We start from the raw sequence: 16,336 nt of genomic DNA, 5'->3' as shown, positions 1-16,336 counted from the left end.
AATTTGCTAAATATGATCGTTATGTGTTTATCATAATAATTTTGACTTACTAATCACCTAATAATACAAATTTCAGCATTGTCAATGTTGAGTTTATGGTTACATATTGAATACAGAAAATAAACAACGAACTTGATTACATTTTCTTTTCAAGATATACAAATTACAAAAAATAAGTGATGACAGAAAGAATTATAGGGATTGCAAAAAATAACAATAAGAAAGTGTAAGTGTTTTTGAAGTGTTTTTCAAGTCGTCTTAAATATTATTAAAAAGGAAAATTATATGTATGTGTGTAGGTACATTTATATTTTTTGAGTTTCGCCATTGTTGATTTGTGGTCAACTTCAATGTTACTGGCTTTTAAAAATGAATAATGATTATGGGCAAAACAAAAAAAAACATAGTTTTCTAAACCTGCCTACAGGCTAACATGAGTTAAAATTAATATTTTATCTACAACTACATAAAAACATCGACTTATAACAGGATTATTTTCAAATTCGCCATTTTTTTAACAACTTTACTTATTGCATATGAAAAATAAAATGTGACGATGAGGATGATTCTAAAATAATTTAAACATAAAAAAAATACACAGTGAATATACAATACTTAGACTTTAAATTTTTCAAACATTCGTATAAAATGTAGGTACCATATATAGGGTTCGGTTTAGTTTTATATTGAAAGCAAACAAATTTGGATTGTTTGGATCAGTTAAGCATTCTATAATAGCAGAATAGACATAATTTTAATTGCACAGTCTACTGTTATACTTTTTACAAAACTTCTGCATTCCTCCTGCGTCGTTTTATGTGAAAGTTTCAGTTAAGCTCTGAAGAAGCCAACAAGATGATTGGCGAAACGTCACCAAGTTCGAAGCCGACGCACGAGGAATCCAGAAGTTTTGTAAAAATAGATATAATTTTGTTTAATATGAGTCAATTAATGAATAGGACAATAATTACAATCTAACATTATTCTTCTAGTACAATAGGGTGGTTATTTTTAATTATGAAAAGTTATCGACTAATATTATTATATTTGCTTGTTTTTAGTAGTTATTTGATGGTACACAGGGTGGGTCAATTTCGATGGGATTTCATGGTTTTGGGTACTTCTAAGATAAATATCGAATAATCGGTTAAGATGTTCCGTGCTCGATTTTTTTAAGTTCAAATATGAAAAACTCATTTCGATATGTCAACTTGTTATGGAATTACGAGATGATCTTGAAAAATATGCATTTTGATAAAGTTAAGTTTTGGTTAGTTAGTTTTTATGTTTATATTTTAGAAAATCAAGTATCGTTTTGATTTTAAGTTATTTAAGACACTTAACGTTTTAAAATATTGCCCTAAACTAGTTGGGCTCTGACACATGTATTGAAACTGGCGGATTGACCCAAAAAAATACTAAAATTATATCCTTCCAAGAAATTAACGACTTTTATCTTTGAGAATCACTCCGTTGCTCGGAAACGAAGCCCTGTCCAATAATACCAAGACCATTGTAGTCCCTAAACAGGTTATCATGATCCTCAACGCTCTAAAAACAAAATATATAGGACCTTCACCATGATAGTTTTCATACATATTGCTGATACTTATGCCTGTATGATCAGACTTTCCATCAGATACGATCTGCTTAATGTTATCAAAAATTTAAAAAAATATATGGGAATTGTGTCAATCTTATAAGGCATGTGCTTAAAATCGCTATACGCTGGTTAAAGGGGTCGATATTAATTGCCGCGATCACTCCTATCTTCTTTTTAACCACATAAACTACCGTTAAAGATTGTACTAATGCCGTTGCCGGAACGCTAACGCAACTAACTGTTGCCCATTTTAAAGCAACTTATTATCCAAAATGAGGACAAACACACAAAACCCAAAGAACACAACTCCACCCCGTGAATATCTGCCGCAACCACAAATTACAGCACCCCAAGTGGCACCGGCACCGTTATGGCGACCGACCGGCCCTCCTTGATTGGTCCATGGAAAATATAACAGCTGCACATCGCGAGCCCGAGCCGAGGGGCTCCTTTAATGGAGATCATCAGCGCGGCATGAGTCCACCGATATTCGGTTTAATGTATCATCCGTCCGGGTCTCGGTATTACCTGTGGACCGCAATATCCTCCCATATTTTTTTATTCTGCTGTTCCGATGCCAAAGGGCCCTTTCCGTCGTATATATACGTTGATTCCAGCGGCGTACCGCAAATAATAATAATCACGGCGCCTCCTACATGATTGGGAAGCAAGACCGCTTCACTAACAAAACAGTGGGATTACGTTAGAATTGAAATTATTACTACATAGTGTCGATGTTTGCTAGCGCTTATGTTCGTTTTCATGCTGGTGGGCAGTGCTGGATGAGATACTTATTAGGTATAAGTTATTTATCAACAATGTTTCTCCACGTTAAAAAATGTTGAAAGATGTTTGAAACGATCATCTCTGGCATTGGCCCTTCGAAGTAACGTTGCTTTATAGTCTGGCGTCACAGGAATAACATGGACGTAAATATATGTATATGGGACTTGATGAAGTTTTTTTTTCCCTGAAACTCTTGATTTATTGGTGGATGCTGATCGACTTTTACTAATTGATATTGGCTTTCTAAATTGCAACTGGTAAGATTATTGACTTTCAACAAATTGTCTCAAGGTTTTAACATACCATCATCCAACCGGTGGTTTAGTGTCCAGTCAAACATTATAGAAAATTAGCCTTAGCTTAAATTAGCAAAAGCAAAAATTATTCTGGTTATTCATCAAGTAACTATGTAAAAACATTTTCGTTCAACGTGCACATGCGCGACATTTAAAATTCTGTCTTTTGACCTATAAGACGGGCTTTCAATAGCGATGGATGCGGCATTTTTAAGGTATTTTCTCAAAATATCTCAAAATCATAATACATTTTCAGACAAAAAAGGAGTTAAGGTGTGGAAAAGAAATTGTTTTAAAAAAATACACGATGCAATTTTTACATGTATTTTTTCATGAAAGATATTTGTTTACGAATTTGAACTTGTAAGTTCTTATAGGTTTAATTCTTACCGAAAATATAATTAAATTCGAAATCACGAAAGATGGCTGTTAAAAGCCCAAATATAACTTTGAGATACTATAGCACAGTCTAAGTGGATAAAATGTTCAAGGAGCACCTCCTATAAACAGAACGATCGTTCCTTCATCGTAAGTCTATTAATTGCAGATGAAAGTTTTGCCAAAAATTGTAGTATTTTAAAACATAACCAAAAAAATTTAAAACCATTATAAAACAAGTCAACAAACAATTTGTTTAACAAAATTGTATTTTAATATCTAACCTAAATTAGTTCTAAATGTAACAGAATTGCGCAGAAATTAGTTTAAGAGAATGAATTAAGTATTATAATTAGTATGTATTGGATTTTATTCAGCCCTTTGCATAAGATTTAGTCATTTAACATTGACGCTAAAAAGTTTTGTTTATTGTATCATCATTTAAATTAAATTCTTTAAAATAAGCAAGCGCAATTTGCTCAGTTAAAAACAGCAATTTACACAATAATTTAGCTATACCTTATTCTAATCTGACTTCAAATGTAGATGACTAAAAATAACTTACTTTTTTTTAGAAATAGCAATAAAAAAATATTCATTTACTAGTAGAATAACTAAAGCAAAAAATTCGAAACAAAATACAAAATTTAAATGAGCTGCACTTTGCTTGTTGTCAATATGTTACTGTGCCTTAAATTCTTTTTAAAACCTGATAACCGATGGCTATTTTGTGCCAGACCTCTCTGTAACTTCCCATATTGTTTTGACTACAACTGAAGTTTAACGATCTGCTTATTATGACTTGTTGAAAATAAAACACACAACCGCTCCCTATCAACAAAAATGTCTCTTTTGTTCAAGATGGAACGATATATATGAAAATTTTCACATTCACAAATTAAGTGTGGAATTTTTGAAACTATGAAAATGCAAGAAAAATATCAATATTCTAGACCGTAGAACATATTACCAACAAAATATTTTTCAGACGTCATGAATGTGAAGTTATTTGAAAGGTAAATATGGACTGTCAAGGTACGATCGACAACTAGAGTAGATAGATATCTACCTATCTGCCTCATTTTTCAAGCGTTAACCAGCTCTCATGTAGCTTAAAGGAGTGAATATGAAGTGAATCCCCGCATAAGGATCTCCCTGTCCCAGTCTCCCAGACAGCTCCATTTTCAACAAGGAATGTTGTTATCCCCTGTTTCTTTACAATTTCATCTTTTGGTAAACTAAAAAGGAGATTTTATATAAATTGTTACATCAAAGAAATTATTACAGAAACAGACATATGTGCAAGTCTACAAAAAAAATAAAATAGAGAACATGGATCAGTCCCATAACTTGGATGGATGAAAAAACTCAAAAAGTTGTACTACATTGTTATTTATACATGGTAGGTATGTGATACTTATGAGTCAAGGACATAATTTACTCCCCAGTCAAGCAAGTTGTGCATTTTATATTTTCCTACTCAAGTTGTCCCGAATCCAAAAAGCAGATGTACATGTACAGTATTATTGATAGGACTGTTTCTATTTAATCATTGTCAAATTGTGTGTCACTTACTTCACTTATTCACTTACCTCCTTACCAATCCCAAAATTCTTGATAATTCTCAAAAAATTCCTGTACTGACTGCAGGTTCCCCAAAAATACCCTGCACATATATCCTTTAAATTGTTCATGTTGCAACTGAACTGATTACGGTAATTTCTCACTTTTTGCAGTAACAATTTCTGTAAATTTCGATTGATATTGCGTTCTCATAAAAATCAACCAACCAATTTTCCACAAAAATTACCGCAATGTCGCCACTCAGTCAGTTGGGGGGTGACGCATGCGCATACTAAAATATTATAGCCACGTGCGGCGCATCAATTTTTACCGTAGTAGGGCCGCTATATTTTTCTATACCTATATGTGTGCAACTGCTTACATAACGATATATTGTTTTTAATATTACATTACATTAAAGAAAAAAAATTTCTATCATCGCATTTTTAAGCGATAACTAAACGCACATTTTAGTAATGGGGTGGAAATATTTCAAATAACAGTTCTCGTAGGTAGATATATATAGGTAGGTAGGTAAGTATAGGTAGTCTGGTAAAGTTTAATGTCAAAAAAGACAAAACTAGGTAAAATTTAACTAGTGTCGAATTAAATGTATCTAAACAAATAAATATTTTAAAAATAGTAAATAGATATCAAAAAGCGCCCGAAATGGTTTTTTATATTTGTTTTGTCGAAAAATACAGTATTTGTAAGCATGCACATGCACATGGCGGTTAAAATGAGCATTGCCGAAAATTTATGCACTGAACATACGTATCAAAAGAGTGACTTTAAGATATCAACTTCGTGAGCCACGGCCGCGAACCGCTTCAAACCTTTACGGTACTTCAGCCAGAGGTTTGAGAGCAAATCTCATAAAAACTCCGGAAACATGAAAAAAGTATATGAAATGGTACACGCAGCCGCCCATGAATTTGGCAAAAACCGTGACATTACACAAATAAAAACTAACAATATAACTATAACAGATCTAAAACAAATTTTACAAATATTTAGCGATTATTTTATTATAAGTATTGGGGAAAAATATCACAAGCGATAGATGGCCCGGAAAAGTCTTTTAAAATTAAAAACAAGACAATCGCGTCAATGTGTCTGAGACCTACAAATACAAATGAGTTAATCAAGTATATAAAAAGTCTAAAAAATAACTGCTCGCGGGTAGTGATCGTATAGCTGCTAATAATTTCAAATTTTTATATGAATATATCAAAGCGCCTATGGCACGTGTAATCAACTTAATTTTTAGAACCAGGAAAGTTCCAACGCATTTTAAAATTTCTGTTGTTTGTAGATAGGGATCCACAAAGTTGGCGACAAATATAATGCCTGCAATTATAGACTTATTTCGATAATATCCAATGTTGCAAAAATATTTTAGAAATGTTTAAAAGAGCGTCTGACCGAGTTTTTGCATAAAAATAACATTCTCTCAAAAAAACAATTCGATTTCGGAGGAGAAACCAACATTGCGGATGCAATAATGAGGAAAAATTTATTTAATACTACATATTGCCCAAACAGTCAGAGAAACAGTTTGTATCATATATCGGCCCCCAATTGTATAATATCATATCTGCTTATTTACTTATCTTAAAGTATTTGATATTAGTATTTGGGGTGCTTTATTTTCTTTTTTGTTGTTATATTTTTGGAATGGTATGTTTTTTTCTTTTCCTTTCTGAATAGAGTTTCAATGTTTTGAAACCCTTTATTTAGTGTTTATTGTTAATGAAAGTAATATCTAAACCGCTGTGACGACAGAAGTCTCGACAATTAGGCACATACCAGTAATACTAAACCTAAAGGCCGGATTAGCCATAACGATGTGATGTATATATATTAGTGTAAGTATAATAGTTTTAAGGTTTGCTGTGTTGTAATTGTTTATCTCTAACCTGCCTTTTTCCATGAATCGCCCTGTATACAATATTTTTTAAAATACTTAATCATGGGCCTTGGTATCCGGACATACGTTTAAATAACCTCTGTTTTTATGACAAATCTTCAGCATTAAATATGAATTTACCTATTATAATGGCATTTAACAACTCTATCCATTAAAATTAGAGCGTATTGTGCAGCTCAAACCACGGGATATGTCGAAAGGTGTCGCACCTTTCAGGTGGTTTAGGCGAAAGGGGATAACGCTCCCACCTCCCAGTGCCAAATTTTCAAAACTTTAAATTATTTCTTATGTTCGCCTCGGTTTTACGACTAATTTGCTTAGCCTACTAGCTTCAAAACGCCTTGTACAGAATAATAAAATTGTAAGTATATATTAAGCCCTAATAACCATAAAATATAAAAACTTTATTTCGTATATTGTAGGGAATAATTTATTCATAGAATTTTTGAAAATTCAGGGTGTTCTATTTAGAATTATTGCTTGCTCAACTACAATATTTTTAATATTTTTTATTATTTTAAAAACACATTATATTCTGTACAATTCAGAAAATATCTCTATGGTTTAAAAAGTGAAAAAGTTGCAGAGGTGGTCAGTATCTAATCAATAACCCTGCTTCGTTATAGCAAAATAATAAAAGTTTTTAACACTTGAATGCCTATAAACATGTTATAACAAATAGGTTTTATTATCTATATTTCTCGCAATGATAATTATATGTAATCGTTAATTTTCTTTTCCCAAAGCTTCTGCAAAGTTTTAATCAAAGTGGGACAATCCCAGATTAATAAAACACACCGCAAGTATCACGATATATACATGAAGTAGATATTACTTAATACCGGTTCAGACATGGAGATAATAAGCCAGTGCCAATTAGTAAGCTTACCAGAACCAAAGAGAAAACATCACGTACTCAATTTCTCCAAAACACAACTAAGTTGTCCGATCTATACCTACAATAGCGGAATATATGTATTATAATAAGCGTCTCTTGTAATTAGTCTACCTTTCTGGCACTTTTAAATCCTTTTACAAACCTGCAATTAAAAAATCGCTCACCACTTCCATCATAATTACACATACAGCAACAGTTTTTCAGGATTTAGTCAAGCGGTCAACCAAATCAACTCACGTTCCTCTTAAATAAAACATATTCTTGACTAATAGACTGGGCCGCATTGCCAATTTGCTACAGACCACCCAAGTTGTGTATTGCAAGCGACATCAACATTAAATTATATCATTAAGTCAGCTTAGCATCGTTGCATTCGCTAAATGCCTTTTCGAGCACAATGTATATATAGCTGCAACCTGCTGTTCGAATGACTCGTTTATTTGTGGCGATTTGCGATTCTTTTTGTGGCTAAACGGGAATGAAATAAATTGCGTTTGTGTTGAGTGTTAATTTATTTTAGGCTGATATTTCACTTTATTAAAATGGCGAGTTGTATATTTGACAATGAAAAGAATAAAATCACCGGTAACCATCTCCACTGCTTTTTCTTACCTACCTCAAAAACACTTTTTCCCTGGGTAGGTAAATTCCAAATTTTCAACTTCCGTTTTGAAGGAATGATTTTTTCTTTGCTTAAAATTCAAGTGGCAAAACATATAGCCCTCTTCGTCTACATTCAATCTGCATAATCTGCATAATCATAATGTTCTATCTATATTACTGCGTCGCATTTAAAATGTTTATTCGTTAGGGCGTCTTTGAAAAAATTCGACTACTTGTACTGCTAGAACCCCTTAAAAACAGTTGCTATGAGCATGAGTTGAAGAATATGTATTAAGCGAGTTAATTTTAAAATTCAAGCTGGCAAATAAACGAATTCGGGTCATTGTTTTTAAAACGAAGGTTCATTTTTCAAAAATTCTGCAATATTTTCCATAGAAATGGTACCTACACTTTTACAAGTTAGGTTTCCGTAGTGAAAGTATTTTTTTTTTCTATTTGGAAATTTTTTTTTTGGGTTAGTTATAAATCGTCATTCATATATTCATAAATTTATGAATATTTTAATTATTCCATTGATTCTTTCAATTTAAATTAAAATTTCCACGCTTTCATTTCAAACAAATATTCAATGTGAACTACACTACACTTTCCAATTTTACAAAAAAAAATATTGATATGTTTTATTTTATTTAGGCTTACACTCTAAAAAATTATTGCTTTTTAATCCCATTCCAAATGAGGACAGGACTCTTTCTTTTGTCTACAATTTTTAAAATTCGAACCGTCATTCAATATATAAAGTTTTTGCCTTGTGCGATAAAGTCACAAGAGCTTTGAAAAATTTGACCAGGCGTTGATTTTTATATAAATAATTTAATTTATTTATTATATGGTAAAATGAAAATAATAGTGTCATTATTATAACATATACAACATATCATAATATAACATTTAAATGGCGACACACTTATTGAACAATATTAAAAATTGTTTAAGTTGCACTATCTAGTGATAATATCAAGGAAGCAAGAACATCTACAATATGCGTTGATATACTATGCTGACAGTCCTTTAATAAAGGTTCTTTATAACATCAGCAACTCGTTTTTTTTGTTCAAGATTTCCATTAAAAAGTTTGCTGCCTAACTTTATTTTTTTAGCAACACTATCATAATATCCTATAAAACTATAATAGTGAATAAAGAAAATTATTATGGTGCCAAAATTGTGTCTCGTCACATTTTCCATGCGATATATTACATATTTAGAGGCAGGCATTATCAACAAACGGCGTTAGATAAGTCCAGAATTTATGTGTTCCCGTTAAAAACACCCGGCGTCCCCAACAAGATAGGACAAGACCGTTCCAAGTTTCGCCGCAGTAAAAACGATCTCACAAAAATATTTTTGTCGAGTTATTGGAAAAATTTTCACTTATTGCCGTGGCGACATGTGTAAATTATTGTCCATATCTATCTGTGGTTTTTCGTAATTGGACAAGAGGGATATTAATAAAATTTTAGAAGGAAATGTACTACTCGCGGAAGTTAATTCCGAATCAAAAATCTTCCAATAATATTCATATGGCCATGTTTGTTGTTTTAGTTTACTAGACAAAAAAATTTTGGTATAGTTTCATTCAAACTATGTCGTTCACCTACACCGCAATAGACGATCAAATTCAATAAACTCGATTTTATAGAGAGCATCATATTCAAACCTTCTATTTGGGAATTATTCTGGGTGTAAAAACCGCTACCTAAATGAAACAACAAAATTGTCGCGCTTCAATTAAAAACTCTTTTCATTGCCTATAATTTTTTATAAATGACAAGGAGGGAGGGAGATAACGAGTAACACATTGTATTTCTCTCGCCATCTAGTAGCGGATTACCGAACTTGCACGCAGAGAATATTAGTTTTCTAGAATTCATAAGCTCTGTGCTCTGTTAACTCACCAAGGTACGGTACCTATTTGTTTTATGGCTCTGTGTATTTAAAGAAATTGCCTCGAAAATTGGTGGTTTATTTCATATCACGCAATGGGTTAATTTAAACTTTAAAGAAGAAACATTATTGAAAAATGTTAACAAAACCCTAAAAAAAGCACTTTATTTGTAAAAAGTGACATTTTATAGTGTCCGCTTCTATAAGGTTCCAATAACATTTTGATTTATGTACTTATTCTCTCTCACACATTTCATTCTTGGATTTCGAAGACCAATATGACGAAATGAACTAAATCGAAGTGTTTCCCCGCACTTACGATTCCACTCTAAAAATAAATGAAAGATAACAATGTCGGGAATTACATCTCTGCTGTTATGTTTGTTACTACGACGTGTCAGTTACAACAAATGTTACAATAGCGTAATCGATAGTTATGTAAGGCTGTGTTAGGTTATCGAATCAGGCATACACCAAGCATTCGCAAATATAAAAAGCGACACAAATCAGCTTATAGCACTTTATTTATATAAGCAATATAATTTATGATTTGTACTGCTCGAATTGTTCACATTTAAACCAACAGAAGAATTACATTTTCGCTTGATTCGTAGTCATTTTTAGACATAACAGGAATCATACCATTACACAGCTTCAAGCATATAGCCGTACCGTTCGTCTTAAATTTCTCAAATTCTACGAATTTATTTTTCGTTTACTTCTCAGAATAAACCCGACTCCTAATACTTTAGCTTTCGATACATGCAAAAGAGTGACAAACTGCCAATATCTTACAAAACTTCCTTTTTCTAGGAAATATTTTAGATTACCTATCTACATATGTCTATCATAAACCGAAATTTCACGTCGATAATATTCGATCCTACGGTACTGCCACATATATAGAGATAGGTACTAGCATAAACAAAATACAATGAAACAAGTTTGTTTGCCGAACCTTGTTTACGTATCGGCAAAAGTATCCGGCTGAAGAAACAACTACAATCGCATCCGCCTGATGCATCGTATGTTTCGAGGTCTAGCGGTGTTTCACAACTTACAGCAAAGTTTACTATGATGTGGTGGTCAAGGATGCTGATGATTACGTCAGGGTTAATCGCATGTACGGTGAGTGCGTGGAAATTTAAACAAAATTTGGAAAATAGAGGCAAAAAAATTACAATGCACCAGTTTTATTACTACACGTATGAATAGATATTATTATTTCTTTCACAGTTTTCAATTTCGGAGATTCCAATGAATAAAAAAGTGATCTTGTAACTTTAACACTTGTTTAAAAATTTTTTTTTTTGCAAAATTAGAAATACTGAATTTTGAAACAGTCTGAATATTGCATGTACGAAATTTGCATTTGAAAGAATTAAAAATTCAATAAATTGAAACACATATTACATTCTCCGTCGTCTTATAAAATGGACGGCTTAAGTGCAATTTTGTTATGCTCTTTAAGGTGACTTGGATGTTTCATTACATATATTCATGCGTTAATTTTCAAGTAGATGGTCTACGGCAAATTAAGTAACCGTCAACTTTTCTGAAGGAGACTAGCAAAACGTCTTGACGTTTCAAGAATATCTACCCCTAACACAATACGCAGTTTCTTTAGGATTATACTTATTTAGGATTATACTTGCAGTTTAAGAAGCATTTTTTAAATGACAAAACTAATAACGCACAGACTTGTCTCTATTTAAAAAACCTTATTATAACAAATAATGGAGTATAATATATTAACAATTATATTAATTTATCCAATTTAAGGTCCTGAACGCAAAGGGGCAATATTTCGGTGTCGATGATGGTAAGAATAACAATTAATTTATATGTTAAAACCATAACAAAAAATTTTTGTAAACCGTATTTGTTTGAAGTTAATAATACTTACAAGTATGTTAATATGTTCAAATTCTACACCTTGATACTATAAACAGTAGTTTCACTCACTAGTATCTCGTAGTCTCAATTTGTATTACCTCTTTTTCCAAATGAATAATAGGCAAAATTCCTCTCCAACAAGAAGAAACTAAGTAAAAGTAAAGTAAAAAACAAGATGCGCTTTTTCCCTTTTTTCAGGATTAGATACCCTTGGACAAAGGATTTCTGCCAGTGTAAACGAACAATTACGCCCTCTGCAACATTTAGGTTCCCGCATTAATAACCAGGTTGCAAAGCAAGTTAGCGGCTTGGAAAATTTGGATTCCCAAATATCTCAAAGCGTATATCAAGGCTTAGAACCCGTTAGAGCTATGGAAATTATGTTCAAAATGATAGATGGTGTTGGTGGCACAACAATTACTACATATTACCCAAGTGGTGAGCATTTGAATACGTTAGATTATAAAGTCACTCAGTCAGTGTAGTTGTGCAATTAAGTCACTATACGTGACGCAATCGAACCTGTATGGCTTAGCTACATTGCTACCATTTTTTAGATGCGTTCTGATTTTAATTAATTCATTGGTTTAAAGTAGTTACGATGCAATCTTAAAAACTAAATTAAAATTCTATTTGTAAGGATTTTTGCAACGTGGACATTAGTCATAGTGTTATAAATGGTAGAACCTACTAGAAACACGGTCATAATGCCATGTACTGGAGTACATATTATTATTTGGTTATAATGAGATTATGGCAACTTGGTTCGGTGGCGTATTTATAAGAACGAACGCAATGAAACACATGAAATATATGTTAGAAAACAAATATCGATTAGATAGGTTTATTTGTGAAAAACTCCCAATATTTCAACAACAAAAACATCCAAAGACCCATAACGCAAAGAGCAAAGAAGGGAAACAAAAACTAGTCCTCATCGAAAAAGATATCTTCATTCCTTCATGCATATCGATAACAGCTTTAAGATCAACTTTTTCCTTTCCCAAATCTTACTTATCAGGTGGCCTGCTTGCCTACAATAGTTCTTCCATTTTTAGGGTGAAAGTTGAAAGAAAGTGTTATGAATACTCCATGAGAAGTATCATTATTATTTTACTAGAGCAACTGCTTCAGTCTACAAACGCAGTACAGCATTAGATATTGCGGGATTGATGGAACTTATTTTGGTATCGTAATACCGTTTACAATCTGACCGAACCAACTACATATATCGCATTAAATTGGCAATGGTAAGGCGGAAGCTTTAAAAGGCGATGGGGATTTTCCAATGCTAACTTGTTTCATTCCTAAAAGATATTTTGAAACGGAACATTCCTTTTTTGCAGCCACTCGACGACAGACTGCTTTATCCAACTTTCATTAGGTACTGGCTCAGCAAGTCAGCATTGTCCATTATTATTACTGAAGATTCATTAAGATTGGGGAATAGCTGTTGACGGAACCACCTTTTAAAAAAAAAAATTACATAAGTGACTTCTTCCCAAAGCATATTAGTATTCAGGAAATGAAAGTTTCCGTGGGTACAAAACTACAGGTTCGAAAAAGTCTACTTAATGAACCATGTGACATATCAATAACATAAATTTCGTGTAAATTTTTGCTTAACGACTCCACTGTGACATGTTCTATAAGGGAGAAAAAGCAATTATTAACATGAATTAATTTTTTCGATCCAAAAACCACGAAAAATTTATATAGATTTTCTACTTTACACAAATGCCACAAATTATATAATTTGCTTATGCGCCGATCTTAGGGAAATATCTAATGCATCGGCAACACGCTACAATAAGACCTAATAAGTACCTATCTAATTAATAATTTTCAGAAACCTAAATTGCTTGTTCATAAAAATGGGATGGTTTCAAGTAGCTATTTAGCTTTAAGAGCAAAAGCGGTTTCCCCGCATTTTTTCTCGAGTGAAATAATGCTCAAGCTTTAAAGTAAAGGCTTGCTCTTTTCACCAAATCGTTGGGGCTTTTGAAACGAGTTAATTATCCGCTAAATTTAAAAAGTTTGATCTTGATGCGGCTTTTGACGCGGATTTCAAAACTGACAAACAAAATTCCTGTCTCAATTTACGACATCCAGTAATGAACTAGATAAAGATGTCATGCTATGACGTAACTGCACAATTGCTCTGACTGGACTTTTTCTTCCGTGTGTATTTAGTAGATACAGTAGACAGTACTATAATATCGGATGTTTTACACATCGCATACCATTATGACTACTTGACAAAGTTGCCAATGAAACAAAAGTGAAAAGTATAATTTTTAGAAAAGTATGACTCTGACATAAGTAACCATGGCAACGTTCACAAGTATTCACATTTCATTTGTTGAAAAGTGAAGACATGAGGCAAAAATTGTTTCAACAAATAAACTTGTAAGTCAAATGACGTTTCTTGCTTGCATATATACTATTTTCCTGTCATTGCTAGGAGCTTGTTTTTTCTCTCCATCCATATAGCTATTAAATAATATAAGAACCGCTAATATTGTAAAACTGATACACGTCAGATAAGTCTGACAGTTCCGAATGATCTTTCGCGCATGCCCCTAAATGTTACAGTCTAAGCTGCAATTCGCTTAATTTTTGTTTCTTAACGGCGACAGATACGTAACTCTTTTTTCCAATTTTTGAAGAAATACTGCCGAACACATGCCATATCCGAACAGAAAAGTGTCAGCAGCCATAGTTATTCTTGAACGTCGCAAAATTTTATTGGTTGGTTAGTTTGAAATGAAAAATATTGACTTATTGTAAAAATTTAATAATAAACAATAAAAAAGTAAATAACATCCAGAAACCAACTTTATCAATTAAAGGGTGATAAAACTGCCAACATAAAAGATGGTAAAAATTTAAATTACCCATCTGAGTATGTCTTAAATCAGTTTTTGTACAAAAGGAACATCTACTTTTTATCCTATGGGAATTTGACTTCATACCTAACTTAATGAAAATGTTTTATTGCCACATCAGAAAAATTTTGAAATTATATCTGGTTTTAATACTGCCTATATTTACACAATTTACATCCTCTAAATCTCGAAAACGATTATACAATATGAACAATAATTATTCTTTATTTTTTAGACAAGTAAAAATAATTTGTCCTTTGACGTTTCATTTCATCAGCATCAACTTAAATATATAGAATAAAATTACATCAGTGTTTTGTTAGATGTTCAAAGGGCGTTGTAGTTCTTGTGTATAGAAAAAAATATTACGGTAGCCTTACAAAATTCACTAAATCAAGTTTAATCCACTTTTAAAAATTAATTCGCTCAGAGCGTCAATGTCAAAAAATTGTTTGAAATAATTTTTACTTTGTCAACGCCGTTTCTGACCTTTTTATGAAAAGCTATTCTGAACCCGTCTTTTTTTAAAGATATTTTTAGATAGCCAAAGAAACAGGATCCAATACCAGTCGAGCAGCAGATTTTACGGGGTATTTAACGCTTGCTTATTTTTAGGTAAAAAATTAATAGTTATGAATCATCAGCGCTATATATGCGAGGGAACCGTAAACCAGTCAACTGGAGAATGTAACGGAAATCTGAAATACTTCCACATACAAAATCAAAAAGATTGGTGCTACGGACCAACAAGAAGTTACACCCACATTAACGACTATATTTGCCTCTCCGTAGGCAATATTTTCGTTCAAGTTATCAATGACCGAGTAACATGCCAAAGCACGGATAACAGCAGCATTTTGTTTCTAAAGCGGGAGGATTACCAAAACTTGTGCAGGGATCAAGCGTCGCAAGTGGAAGTGAAGTATATCGCAAACGAGAACGATCCCAGTCACGTGGAAATCCCGAATAAAAATCCGCATGTGCGTTGCTCAAACAACGAAAAAGGCGTTTGCATATTTACTCAGAAAACCAGCTTCGACAATATTAATACGGGCAACGTCGTAAATAATTATGGATCGTCATTGTTTTATAACAATTAAACTGGATTAATAAGATTTTTAAATAACGTTGACATTTGGTTTTCATAAAGACACCAGTATATACGGTAAATCGCGTAGATAACCTTCAAGAAATAAAAACTTACAATATTTTAATTTAAATCTTATATAAAATTTTCAATAACATGATGTGGTGACGCTTTTTCAAAAAGATATACCTACAACAAGCACACATATGCTTAGGCTACCGTTTTTAAAAAAACCATTAATCATGTAGGGGTCTTAATTGTTAATTTACTCTTGTTGTGGGTAAGTACCTCTTTGAAAAAGAGCAATAATTTTAATTCCGTTTTGTGTTTAAAAATGGGTATGGACTGAAAATATTGTAAACATTCAAACTTAAGACACCCTGTTGTTGGTATCTCAATCATAACGTTTTAAATTCATGGTATTGTCAACCCAAATAAACAAATATAGTTCCAGACCTAAGTACTAGACTTTATTTACCAAGGAAATGTTAGTTATTTTA

The 16,336-nt window shown here is 32.3% G+C and overlaps 1 protein-coding gene across 1 annotated transcript; it reads left to right on the top strand.

The window, feature by feature from the left end:
• Window positions 1-10,895: 10,895 nt before the first annotated feature.
• LOC132708467 (uncharacterized) lies at window positions 10,896-16,313 on the top strand. The gene is made up of 4 exons (XM_060680811.1): window positions 10,896-11,093; window positions 11,748-11,787; window positions 12,060-12,299; window positions 15,365-16,313. The coding sequence occupies exons 1-4, from the start codon at window positions 11,040-11,042 to the stop codon at window positions 15,847-15,849; spliced, it is 819 nt and encodes a 272-aa protein (XP_060536794.1). The 5' UTR covers window positions 10,896-11,039; the 3' UTR covers window positions 15,850-16,313.
• Window positions 16,314-16,336: the final 23 nt, after the last annotated feature.

Source organism: Cylas formicarius, unplaced genomic scaffold (assembly GCF_029955315.1).
Source record: "Cylas formicarius isolate icCylForm1 unplaced genomic scaffold, icCylForm1.1 PGA_scaffold_10__41_contigs__length_53128322, whole genome shotgun sequence".
NCBI classification, from domain to species: domain Eukaryota; kingdom Metazoa; phylum Arthropoda; class Insecta; order Coleoptera; family Brentidae; genus Cylas; species Cylas formicarius.
The sequence above is the reverse complement of the archived record's forward strand: the minus strand, read 5'-3'. Positions and strand labels throughout refer to the sequence as shown.

Coding starts and splice junctions, on each gene's coding strand:
- LOC132708467 (XM_060680811.1), top strand. CDS start 11,040: ATGATGTGGTGGTCAAGGATGCTGATGATTACGTCAGGGTTAATCGCA. Junction 11,788..12,059: donor ATATTTCGGTGTCGATGATG/GTAAGAATAACA, acceptor CCCTTTTTTCAG/GATTAGATACCCTTGGACAA. Junction 12,300..15,364: donor TACTACATATTACCCAAGTG/GTGAGCATTTGA, acceptor GCTTATTTTTAG/GTAAAAAATTAATAGTTATG.